Raw genomic sequence first — 12798 nt, 5'->3', positions numbered from 1 at the left:
CAAGTTATACCCATACTCCCTGCCAGTCATTTTCTTACCATGTTTATCCTGTCTTGTTTATGTAAATAGTAAGATATTTACAAAAGAGTGAGTCATTGACTGCATTTAATAGGATTTACCACGATATGTTCTGGTCTTGTTTGAATCTGCTCTGCATTAAATAATTACTTATAATCAAGGCTCTTAATCCACTACAGTCACCAATGCCACATTTTCTTTAGGGAATCTGTACATTAATCCTCTCTTATACTGATATTGTTGTAATGATATTAAAGTTGTAAGAGGTTGAACTGCAAAATTCAAATCTAGTAACTTAATAGCCTCAGAGAGCTTTGAGAATTATTTGGTTTAGTAAAAAATCAGACTAATGGAAGTACCAGTTTGTGTGGTAACACTGGTCACCAGTAGCTCAGGTTGTCCTTCACTTCTCCCTTCAGTTTGAGGGTAGAAGTTTTAAGAACTTGCCCACCCTTTTGTTTCCATAAGACTGAAATTCTGTTTTGAAGATTATTTTCCTTTTGCTCTCCTGCTTGCATTATTTAGTTAAATATAGGAGAGTATCAGCTTCATGAGATGCTTCAAGTTTTTATGATATCATAGGAGTGGCTGAGCTAAACTTGCAATTAAGACTGAAGCCAGATGGAACACCATCAGTAAGACGGGGGTAATGTTGGAATAGGGAAATTTCTAAAGAAGCTCACAAATGAATAAAACAATTCTTTGTCTTATAAACTTGGATAACCTTGGAAAAAACAGCATTTTAGAAATACTTAGACTGGTAATAAAAACATTTGCTTTTCTTTCTTCTCCCATGGAACATGAGAGGTATTAGTTAAAATGCAAGGCCAGCTGGAGGAAGAGTACAGCAGATTTCTTGAAGACACTAAACAAAACAACTGCTTTTCCCTTGTCCCTCAAAACTGGAATTGCTCATATTTTGATACATACATATTCAGTAGCAAATAATGTTTGAATAATCACTTGGAGTGTAGGGGTGAAGAAGTCATGGAAGTGGTATTTGAAACTCTCTAGGAAGAGATTCCTTTTCCTTTTGTGGACAAGGATTTTTCTAAATTTGTTTACCAATTGTGCTCCAGTTACATTTCCCCTTTTGCTCTTGATATAACTTATTTCATAATCAGCATAATTTACAGTCAGAGCTATGTCTTGAGATATCCTACATACATTTTAGCACTCTGTATGTATATGAGAAACCCCCTGATTACCATAATGATAAATTATTAATTTAACTACTGACATGATAAGTATGATGTTTCTATAGAATATTTCAAGCATATTTCTAAGAGATTATACAATTCAGAAGAAAATTTGACTCCTGTTAAAATATTGAACTGGAGTTACTTTTAGAACCAAAGTAGTTGGTGTCTATTCCTTAGTTTGTGCATCTGTATTTTTGTGTATACAGCCACAGGGAAGGCAGGTTTTACAAAGGGAAGGTACAGAGATGAAAAACTGATTAGTTTTAAGAATCTCCCCCAGAATCCCTCATATTGATACATGCATATTGTACAGAACATGTACTTCTTGCAAAACCTGCCAGGCACAGAATGAAATCCCTTTTATAAGGACAGCTGGAGAGTTATGCAACTTCAGGAGGATTATGCAGATGTGTATATGCTGTGAAGTTGCCTGATGGATTACGAGGCTGTGTAGGTTTGATTTAAAAAGAAAAACTACTTAATTCTCTTCTGTTGTGAATGGAATGTTTCCAGAGAGGGCCAGAAGCCTGGAGTCTTCAGAACTGAAAGAGTCTGATGAATGCACAGGTCTATACTGGTGTCTTCAGTTTGACCAGTGATGAGAATTGACCAAGTTTAGGCAGGACCTGTGTTACTCTGTACTCCCTATAATGGAAATTATGTTCTCAATCTCTACAGAACATGCCCAAAGCTCAGTGTAGACAGACTAGTTGTAAATTAGCCCTATTGAAATAATTTTGTAATATGCCACCTAATGAAGATGGGCATTTTACAGTTTTATTGAACTGTAAAACATTAAGTAGACATGTTCTATCAAGAATTGCATCAGTAGTAATTAGGAGGCAGATGTAATTTTACCTACTGTTTCACTGGAAGGGTTTGATCTTGTTTGTACTCAAGCATTGCCTTGGCAGAACTGAGTGCCACAGTCTTCAACATTTGCAAAGAGGAATGCTGGAAGCAAATATGCAAAAGGAAAGGCACAGCTAATTCTGGTGTCTGAGGCCTCTGTCCACTCAATCACAACACGCCTTCAAGCTGGAGAAAGCTGCAGGGAGTTCTGCAGGTCCATCACGCCGCTTCCATAAATGCTTTGGAGAAATGAAAGGCCTTGCACTCATGAACACAGATCAGAAACTAGAGTTATTTCTGCTTTTAAAGAACTCATCTTTGACATAGACAAGATACACTGACCCCTTTTGAAGTTCAGCAATCCATGTACAGCAGTGCCTAAAGAAGAGAGAATCCAGAAGTTATTTCAGATGGAAATAGTTGTTAGGGAATGCAAAGCTCATGCGCTTTGATCATTGATGCAGTATCCCTTATGTAGTATCACATCATTATTGTGAGCAGGTCAATAAAATACTCCACTGCAGTTGGTTACCTATTCTGAAACTCAAGCAGCCCAAAACCCCCCAGACTGCCCCATGATGACTGAGGAAATAAATTGTAGGGCATCACATTTAGTAGATATACTTCATGTTTTTCACCTGCTTCTGTGTTTAGGGATTCTTTGCTGTCTGAATATGAAATGCACCTTAAATAATTGCCCAAAACTACAAGTTAGAGACAGGGATGCTGTAAGCACAGCAGGCTGAAATGATTCAAAACCACGTTGTCAGTAGGTGATCTTGATTGTATTAACATCCATTTCACATGAGGGTCACAGTTCTTAGTTCAGTGAATTTACTCTTGATTTATATGTCTATAAAGGACAGGAACAATCATAAGATACTCCCTGTGATACTCTGAAATCAATACAAAGGACCAAAGAACAAGGAAGGCTGCTAACAAGCTTTCAGGTCGTGGACTGAGCGCTGCAGTCTACTTGTCAACCATTGGTTGAAAGTGGAGCAAAAGCCAGTTATAAATTTGCTAAACATAAGATATCCATTTGAAAGTGATTTTATTACATTTATGAAATGAAGAAGGTCATTAGAAATATCAAGATTTTCCCATTGTTGCCTTGGGGCACTGAAATGCCTAATGTGTGATTTGCACTTATTGCACCGAGCCAGCTTTCTGCAGCTTTGAATTTTCAGGTGAAAATTATTTCTTATTATGCTTTCTGAATGTGTTTCCTTAAATTTCCATTTCTGTGAGCTTGCTCTATTATTTCCACTAAACTGGACTTTCTGAAGCAACAATTCTTTCTGTGTAACATAGAGCAGGTTCACCCAAGTTAAAGCTCTTCTATTAGGCTAGACCCTGACATGTCATGTGAAGAATAAGCTGAAGAACAGCCAGAAACATTTGGTTGTTTTACTGCATGTGTTTCAATAATAGCCCTGGGCTTACTAGAGATTTTCCATGCTATTTTCCTTTGATGTTAGTGTGACACAATTTATAGTTCACTCTTAGGAGTGCCAGCTCACACTCAAGTAAGTTGTGTTTGGGGATTAAATAGAAGACAGGGATGGGATTCAATTCCTGCATGATAAAGGTGAACAGAAATTATTCTATTCTTAGTCCTTTTCTTAAATTTTTCTTAGTGACAAATGATGGAAGTGGCTTGCTTTTAAATGTTCCTAAAGAATTCCTGCCCTCGTTTCCTCATGTGAATGAGTGGAGGATTAGGTAGAGCTTCCATGTGCAGTGCCACATCATTTGGCAGGCTTGGAGACTGGAGCTAGAGGAAGTGCAAAATTCACAATCTTAACATAACTCTCTTTTTTTAAGGTAGAAAATGCACATTCCCAAAAGCTTCCCATTTCCCAGCAGTCTGAGAACTGTTTTCCTTTATCCTTCGGCACTGTGATTGTGACCTTCCCCCTGAGTTGACATTTCTCACTGAGTCAAATTCCATGAACCTTCTGAGCTTGTTTGACTTGAGGCTGCAGATACTCCATATTGGATAGGATCCCAGTAATCTGCTGTGCTTTTCCTTCTGTGTTACTTATATACTGAAACAGCAGCTACAGAAAGTCTATCATTTCTGTGACAGATGAAAAACCTCTTAAAATATAGGGTCCTGAGTGGTAGCAAGTTTTCCTTACCCTAATTTATAAGGCCTTCTCTGATAAAGCATGGTGGAGCATAGGAATTCAGTATTTCTGCCACTGCTTAAAGCTTAAATTCATCTCTGAAGATGCAATTATTTACGGTTTTCTCCCTTTCAGCTTTATGGCTCCCAGCAAGCATGATTAAGGGGGAAAAAAATAAAAAAGGGTAAGTTGCAAACGCGCGGCATCTCTCGAGGAGATGGAGTAGGCGGTGAGAAGGGAATTAGCCTAAGACTTCTGTTGTTAAAGGATAAAATTATTCAGATAAACTGTTTGTAAATGTAAAGAATAAATACTATTTGAAAAGTGTGCCTCCAAGTAATAGATAAGGACTGCAGAGATGATTTTTTTAAAATATTATCCAAACTGTTAGAATTTTGGGATGGAAATCCTTATTTTTGTACTTGTTTCACTAAACTGCTATATTGAATTTTGTACTTAGGGAGGTCACTTTCTTCACTGTCTTACTAACTCAATAGACCTCAGTCTCAGCTGAGCCTTCTAGGCATTACTTCAATACAAATACACAAATAATGATTCTGAAACTGGAAAATGGCCTGGTCTATTTTAAATGGGTATTTGTTTTTAGTGAAGATATAAATTACTAAGATGTCCTATTATCAGAGTTGTAGCTGTGAAGCAGGCAACCAGAAAGTGAAATTTGTTTAATTTGAAGAGAGAATTGAATCTGAAGATCTTGATAAGTCTTAATTTTCAAATTTTCTCTGTTTTAGGAATAATCTTGTGTTCTGGCTGTACTTGGATTTTTTAACAAATATTTCAGAGGCATTTGCTACTAGTTATTAGGAATACTTTTGCTTTGTTTCTTAATATACGCTCTTTATGTGTTTCTTTACTCACTAAGACAATGCTTAAACTGAACAAATGACCTATTAATATAAATAGTGGGTGAATCAGTGAGAATGAGTGGTGTGGTTTTTCTGGAGAGTGAAGAAAACTGCATGGCTGAAATGCTTCTGAAATGATTTCTTTCTAGCAGAAAAATTTGTAAGTATGGTTGGTTGAAACTGTTCCATCAAAATTATTTCTCAGCAATAAGTTAGAACATTGACTAGAAACATGTTTTTCCTGCAGAAATGTTTCTCCTGGAAGATGTTGATCCTTCTCTTTTTAAGAAGTCATGGTGCACAAAGCCAATGTATTTAGGCCAAACTTGCTAAATGTTTTTCAGGGAAAATTATATATGGCTTTGCATATATATGTACAAAAATAATTATATATATATATATGTATGTATAGATTTGCACTGGGAAAAAAACCCCAAACCTTTGTTTGAGGCCTAAACTTCCTTTATAGGTAAAGCTGACAGAGGAAGTGATCTGAGGGCCATCAAACTTTATTATATTTCCAAGACTTGAACTTAGTGAATTGTCCCAGTTTGTGGCATAATAAGATATTAAATAAGGCCTGTCTTTCTGTAAGGTTGGAAGCATGTTGATAGGCAGGATAGGAATGCTTTATTGTCACTGCCTGTGTACTCGATGTTTTTGAGCTTTCTGACCTAGGAGAGTTATTTTGGCATCAGATTGACATGAACAATACAAAGAAGGGTAGAACAATGTTGAAAAAGTGTTTGGTTCATTCAGTACCTCTATTCTCTCCCCTCAAAATAGGTGTCTCTTATACTGGAAAGGAACTGGTTAGTAGCAAATGAGAATTCTTCAAGAGGGAAATCAAATGTCCCAGTACTAATTAGTTGAAATTAGGATCATTCAAATATTTATATAGGGAAGGCAAGTATTCCGGGAACATGCTGGGATAAATCACATGGCTGGAATATTAATAGTGAGGCAATAAATCTGAATAGAAAGAATCAAGGTGAAAACATAGGGGAGAGATTGTAATATTTATCAAAAGACAACTAGCTGGTAAATGCAGATGATTAGTGGAAGAAATGTTGACAATGAAATTTTGCATTTTCTCTGTTAGCATAATACATAAAGGGGAATTAAGATCGAACATCTACCATGGGCCACAAAATCAGGACAAAGTGACTGAACCAAATACTGAAGATGCTGAAGGAAACTTGGATCCATCCCTGCAGTTCTGTTACTTCCTTCCCTGGATCTGAGTGCAAACTTGTGTGTGTGGACAGTTCAGGAGCAAGGCTGTGCTCAGGCAGCAGCTGTGGCCCAGCACAGAAGGAATTGGAGCCTGTGTTATCAATGAACACAGACCTAGGAAGGTACCCACAGCTGGTCCCTGTGTGAGCAGCATCTCACAGGTTAATCTCTTGGCCTGAGAGAATTGCAGGCAGCAGGACCTTTGTACTGTCCCAGGCTGCAGGTGTCCCAGCAGTGACACATGGAACAGGGCTGGGAGGAATTGCTGCTCTGTTCTGTCTTGGAAGGATGGACACTTGAATCTTCAACAGCTGAAGTGAGAGCTAAGTCCCATTGTCCAACAGTGACAGCTTCAGAATGTAAAACTGCCCAGGTTTTTCTAAGTAAAGCCTCTGAAATTCTAGGGTATGTCCCTTGCTGCTCCTGGCTCAGCAGAATCACCAAGGCTCCTGAGGAGCCTGGGCACACTAAGCATTCCTGGGAAGGGCTTAGGAGCTGGGTCTGAGAAAGCTCAGAGGGGATGCCCTGCTTTTATACCTTCAGTCAGTAGCTTTCTGTTGAAGGCAGGATTTTAGTTAAAGACGTTAATATCTTCTGTGAAATTACCTGATTTCTTACTCCAAGAATCCAAGGGACTGGCCTGGGTATTACTGTTCATTTTCACTTCACTTCTCTTGGAATATTTCTTTGGCACTTTCTTAAAAAAGAAGTGGAAGTGAAATTATTAGCAAGAGCTGAATAATTTGATAATTTATTAATAGTTCCGTTGGTCTATTTTTTGTGTGATATATTGTTTTGTTACCCTGCTGAAGTAAAGGGGGGGGAAGGTAGGACTGTCCCAATCTTAATTTCTGCTCTTTAGCTTGCACTGCTTCAAAATCAGCATTAAATACATCCTTTTTTTCCTAGGTAGTACATCATAGTGCCACATAATGGCAAAAGGGTTCAAACAATATGAAGCCTGGAAATGTCAAGTGTGAAGGAAATGAACTGGCACACTGTTTTAATTTTTCTTCCTTTTTATTAACCTTTATAACATTGCATAGCCACAAAGTGTGCATGGCAGTCAAGGGTGAGAGCAAAGACAATCATCTGCTTGAGAAACACAGGAAAAATGCAGCCCTTGTGCAAACAGGTACCATCTTCCCCATCAGGAGGTGAGGAATGACAATTCCCCTTTTGGGGAACCTCTCACCCGAGAGCTTGGACTGCTTTGAGCCATAAGCAGACTCAAAGTTACCTGCCTAGGTGTTGGTGTGCCCTTTGCAGAAGGCACAGTGCTGCAATCCAGCATCTCCCCTCACAGCCCCACTAAAAAGAGGAAAAGAGTGATTTTCCCTTGAAAACAGCAAGAGATCTTAGAGATTCCAGATACAGAATATTTCTCATTGCAATGTGCAGTTATATGTGTTTAAAACACCTTCAGAGCAGTACTGGTGATTAAGCTTAGGATCTATTCATTTTCCTAAGCAAAATTAGATGTTGTGAGAACATCTCCAAGGGAAGGTCTGGCTGCAGTTAATGCAGATGCACCCTAGCTGGAACAGGAACAGATAGCACAAACTTGGTGTGGATTAGAAAATCTGTAAATCCAATAAAGACTCCACAGTCTGTGCTGAGCCCTGTATCAGTTCAGTTACAGGGCTGTTCATACCTCTGCTAGCTAGTTTGAAACTAATTCAGGTATTTCAGCTGCTAGGACACCTTTCTTCAGTGTGGGCATTCATTCAGGACACACAGAGCATCATTTTCTCCTTTCTGTATGCCTGTATCCAGTGAAGGCAAACATCTGTGTGACTGTAGTCATGGCTGGCAGAGCACAGCCATGCTCTCAGATCGAAACATCCAAGCACAGTTGCAGTATCTAGTCCTTCTCCCTTCATTCTAGTGAAATAAATATGGTGTGACTTCATTCCCACCAATTAACTTAGAGCGTTGTGGACTATAATTAATGCAGCAGTCCATACATTCCACACTGACTTTCATTCTAGTTGATTGTAAAATGTATAGAAGCCATGGACACAGCCATGGCAATGCCCCACTAAGGAAACCCACACCACATCCTGTCTGTGAGAAGAAGCCCAGTTTAGGAAATGGAGAATTACTTTTGAGGAGGGTATTTCCCTGAATTTCTCTGCTACAGTGGTGTAATGGCAGGGACATAAGGACTCTTGAATTTCACTCCTCTGGGCTCTGTGGTGGTTGGCATGCTGTGGACACCTCCTCAGGGTCAAACATGCATCCATTTTTTCCTGTGGAAGCATAACAGGCCCATTGCTAAGCCATGTGGCACATCCTCAGTTGGTCTAAGTCTCACTGAGAATCTACTGCAGAAAATCTTGGCTCTGCTGGAGTCAATGGCAAAACTCTCACTGGCTTCAGTGGGGAGCAGGATTTATTCCTGCGAGTGCAGTGGAAGCACAGTTTTTATCAGCTGCAGATCTGGCTCTGTTGTTTGACACTGGTTGTCTGTTTGGTTTTTTTTTTAAATTTTAAAGGAGGTTGTAAAACAGTCCCCCAAAGCCCTGGAGCCCATGGAGCTTTTGTCTCCATGTGATAAGGTAACAACATGTGCACACGGAACTTGGTTTCTCTATAGAAATAAACTGCATGAAGGCAGTTACTGATCCTTTTTTTTACATCATTGCTCGGCAGTACAGCTGTTATCCATATTAAAGCATATTTTCTAACCTCCAGTATTTTTAAGAGCAAAAATCCATCTTAATTAGTGGAACTAATGGCTGGGTTGTTTTGTATTTGTATAATCTACTCTGTCACTTTTTTTTTTTTTGATGTATCATATACAAATAAGAACTTTGATTTCAAATGTAGAGGGCCAACCCCTCTCCCTTTCAAGTTTATGTGCAGAAGTTATTTCAATTCGAGCAGGATGGGATGGATGAAACATAAAAAAGCCACATCATCAGCTTAAAATACAAGTCCAATAAAAATGAAGTTGGAACTTTACCAGCTGTGTACTGATGAAAGCATATGAGGTTTAAAGTAAGAGAAGCTGCTCAATATGACCCAAACCCAAATCAAACAAACAAACAAACAAACAAACAAACAAAAAAAAAGCCAACATAAAAACAAACCAAAAGGAAGAACTGGGAGACTGGGAGAAGCCTGGTGCAGACAGCAATTCCAAATAGGGGTCATTTGAAAAGATAAGAAAAGGGATGTTTGAATGCAATGTAAAAATTGATCTACCTCATCATTCAGAATAATCTTTCCCTTTTTATCCTTAACCCAAAGAATGGGAAAGCCAAATCAGAACATCAAACTAAGCAAGCAGAAATCATATACTGCCACAACTGATTGGGGCTGGGGTCCATAAGCCCTATTCATGAGCAGGGAGCAGGACTGCCTTGCTGTTATTTTTCTTCTATACCCTTCATTTGTATCCATAATATAGGGGTGGAAGGTAATAGCTGGACCCTTAGTCATAAAGGAGCAAGAATATTCAAGGATACCCAGGAAAATTCCTTGGCAGAAGACCAGCTTCCTGCAGGAAGTCATTGCCTGCAGCTTTCCAGAGAGGTCTAACACATGCAGATACAGTGAGAATCAGCCTGGGGTAGGTAGGGCTGTGGGCTGGCAGGGCCAGCAGTAGCACAAGAAGGGCTAATAGGATTCTGCAAGGTTAAAGAGTGAAGTGGTGAAAACAGCAGATGATCCCAGCAATGTAAAAGCTGAGTAAATAGACACATTATTTGAAGGGAATAAGCAGTATGGCATTTATCCTGGCCATATGGAAACAAATATAACTTGTTTTTTACCATAAAGGCCACTCTTGATTTTTTAATTATTTAAAAATCCTTCTTCTATATTGTATTTATAGTATTCCTAAAGACTCTCAGGGTCTATCTCTCCAGTTGCAGATATTTAATATGAGATTGCAGGAAGCAATTTCAGTCTTATTAGCATATAGCCCTAACAATTTTTCCTGTGAAATGGCTGCTTAGAGTAATTTATTGGATCAGATGAAGATCTCTGACCGTGATTTGCCTCTACTGCTGGCACTTTTTCCATTTGGGTCCCTGCTGTCAACTGGAAACCAGGACTGCAACGCAACTCAGGCCGAGGTGCCTCAAGTTTGTCAGCCTCGTCTGTCTCTGGTCCTTTCCATACGGATGCACAGCCGGGACGGCGCAGCCCGCGGGACGCTGCCCCGGCTCCCGGGGGCTCCTGATCCCGGCGCGGGGCGTTTCTTTTCGCTTCCCCCCGCGTTCTGCCAACTCCCGTCGCCGCCGGCGGGCCCGTCCCGGAGCGGGGCGCGGCGCGGGGCGGGCGCTGCCGGCTGGGGCTGCCCGGAGCGCGGCGGGGGCGGCGCGGGGGCTGCCCCGGCGGGGCGGGCGGTCCCGTCCCCGCTCCCCGCGGCCGGGCTGCGCCGTGTGGCAGCGCCTCTGTCAATCAGCCTGACTTCACTCCGCACGCCCTGTGCTTCCAGTACTATACCCCCGCCGCCTCCTGGTGTCTCTGCTTCGCTGCGAGCCGGGAGCGCGGCCGCCACTGCCGCTGCGGCTGCGGCTGGGCGAATGCGCGGGCGGCGGGGCGCGGGGCAGCGCTGAGCGGAGCGGAGCAGCGCGGAGCGGGGCTGCCGCCTGGCCCGCCCCGGCTGCGGGCAGCCCGGGCGCCGGCCCCCGCGTCGGGCCGGGACCGCCGCGATGGACCCTCCCGCGGGCATCGCCTGCCTCCTGCTCTGCTGCGCGCTCGCCCTGCCCGCCGGCGCCCTGCGGCGCCCCGGGGACAGAGGTAGGTCTCCGCCGGGACGCCTTCGGGGCTGTTCGCCCTGCCCCGCCGCCGCCGGCCGGTGCCCGCAGCCCGCCCGTCCCAAGTAGCGGCTCGCCGCCCCGCGGCTTTCGGCTCCCCTTGAACTTCTTCTGCGGCTACTTTTGCCGGGTTTCCAGTTGTTTCCTGCAAGCGGCAGGCGGGGACGGGCACCGGGCAGCCGCGCCGCCGGCGGGGAAGGGAGCCGGGAGCGCCCGGCAGTGACAGCGCTGCCCGCAGCCCCGCGCCGCCCGCTGCCTGCCCCGCGGAGCGGGCGAGCCCCGGCGGGCAGGGAGCGGTGCCTGGGGCTCCCCGTGCGGGCTGAAACACATGGCAGCTCCTCTGCCTCCTCCTCCTCCTCTTGCCCGGGCCATCTCCTCCGTCCGAAACTCCCGGGCTCCCCACTGAGACCGCTCCCCATCGCTGCCCGCCGCGTCCCCATCACCGCTCGACTCAAACCCGCCGCACCGGGGGTAGTTTGGGGACGTGCCTTTGCCTTGCAGGCTTACCCCCTGCAAAGCCAGCCCCTACCCCTGCCCCTGCGAGCAGTCCCGAAGTGAATCAACGCCCTGTCTTCAGCGCTGGCCACCCGAGAAACCCCCAAAGTCCCCGAGGCGACCCGGTCACTAAATGGGCGTGCAGGGGTGCGGGGTCCGGGCTGGGTGGGCAAAGGGGAGCGGGACCTCGCTACAGGGGCAGGAGTGCGGGGTCCTGGCAGGGTGGGGAGGCTCACTCTGCCGTCTGGTATTTTGGGGAAGAAAAGGCAAGTTTGAGTGAACTCTGCACACTTCATGCAGGTGAGCCAAGTGCCTGCAAAGAGTGCAGTGTCCATCTGCCTTATGTAAGTGTCTGCTGTGCTAATGAATAATGGAATAAAAATCCCGCGGCATCAGGATATGTTTAGTTCTAGTATCTCTGTCCTCTCTTGCTTTCTCCCTGTAAAGATTCAATCCTGAGGAATATAGAGGAGTACAGCCTTGTCATCCCCACAAGCACCGATTCAGAGGGCAGGTTCCTATCCCACTTGGTGTCTGGACCGCCAAAAGCACGCTTCAGGAGAGCTGTGGAGGACTTGCAACATGAAGCAGCAAATGAGCAGATATTTTACAATGTCACTGTTTTTGGAAGAGAGTTTCACTTCAGGTTGCGGCCAAACTCCAGGCTCGTGGCCCCTGGAGCAACAGTTGAGTGGCAGGAGGACTCTGAGGAGACTCATATTGAACCTCTCTATGGGAATTGCCTCTATGTTGGGGATATCACTGATCTGCCAAACGCTTCTGTTGCTATCAGCAATTGCGACGGACTGGTAAGTTACTTTTGTTATTATATCAAAGATAATTATATTAATTTCCTACAGTCTTTAAATATAAAATGTGTGGACTGTCAGAAACTCACACCTCATATGGTAACTGTGAATGCAAATTAACTAATGTTCCCTTGTGTGGGAATAGCTGTGCTGTACCAAGCGCTGCTTTACAGACAGTGGCACTAGAAGTTTGAGCACATGCTCTGAGGTAGCTACTCTGGAACAGAGCAGCTGAAACCAGCATTTATGCTGATTTATGGTAAAGTTACTTGAGGGGTCTGATGCTCTAAACCAGAAGGTTAAGTGGCAAGTTCTCAGCATCCTCTTCCACTTCTCACTTACAGCCTGCAAGGGTAAATGTTAGAAAGAGTTAATCCCAAATAATGGGCTGTACTACCTTGGAAACACATTTGATA

General features: G+C 43.4%; 1 protein-coding gene across 1 annotated transcript in view; it reads left to right on the top strand.

Annotated features, from left to right (window-relative positions):
• The first annotated feature begins 10973 nt into the window (after positions 1–10973).
• ADAMTS2 (ADAM metallopeptidase with thrombospondin type 1 motif 2) overlaps positions 10974–12798 on the top strand; it is a 170450-nt gene continuing 168625 nt past the window's right edge. The window contains exons 1-2 of the mRNA XM_036392015.1: positions 10974–11061; positions 12021–12382. Of these exons, the coding sequence (XP_036247908.1) occupies positions 10974–11061; positions 12021–12382 (450 nt within the window). The remainder of the gene's footprint in view (positions 11062–12020; positions 12383–12798) is intronic.

This window comes from Molothrus ater, chromosome 15 (genome assembly GCF_012460135.2).
Source record: "Molothrus ater isolate BHLD 08-10-18 breed brown headed cowbird chromosome 15, BPBGC_Mater_1.1, whole genome shotgun sequence".
Taxonomy (NCBI): domain Eukaryota; kingdom Metazoa; phylum Chordata; class Aves; order Passeriformes; family Icteridae; genus Molothrus; species Molothrus ater.
The sequence above is the reverse complement of the archived record's forward strand: the minus strand, read 5'-3'. Positions and strand labels throughout refer to the sequence as shown.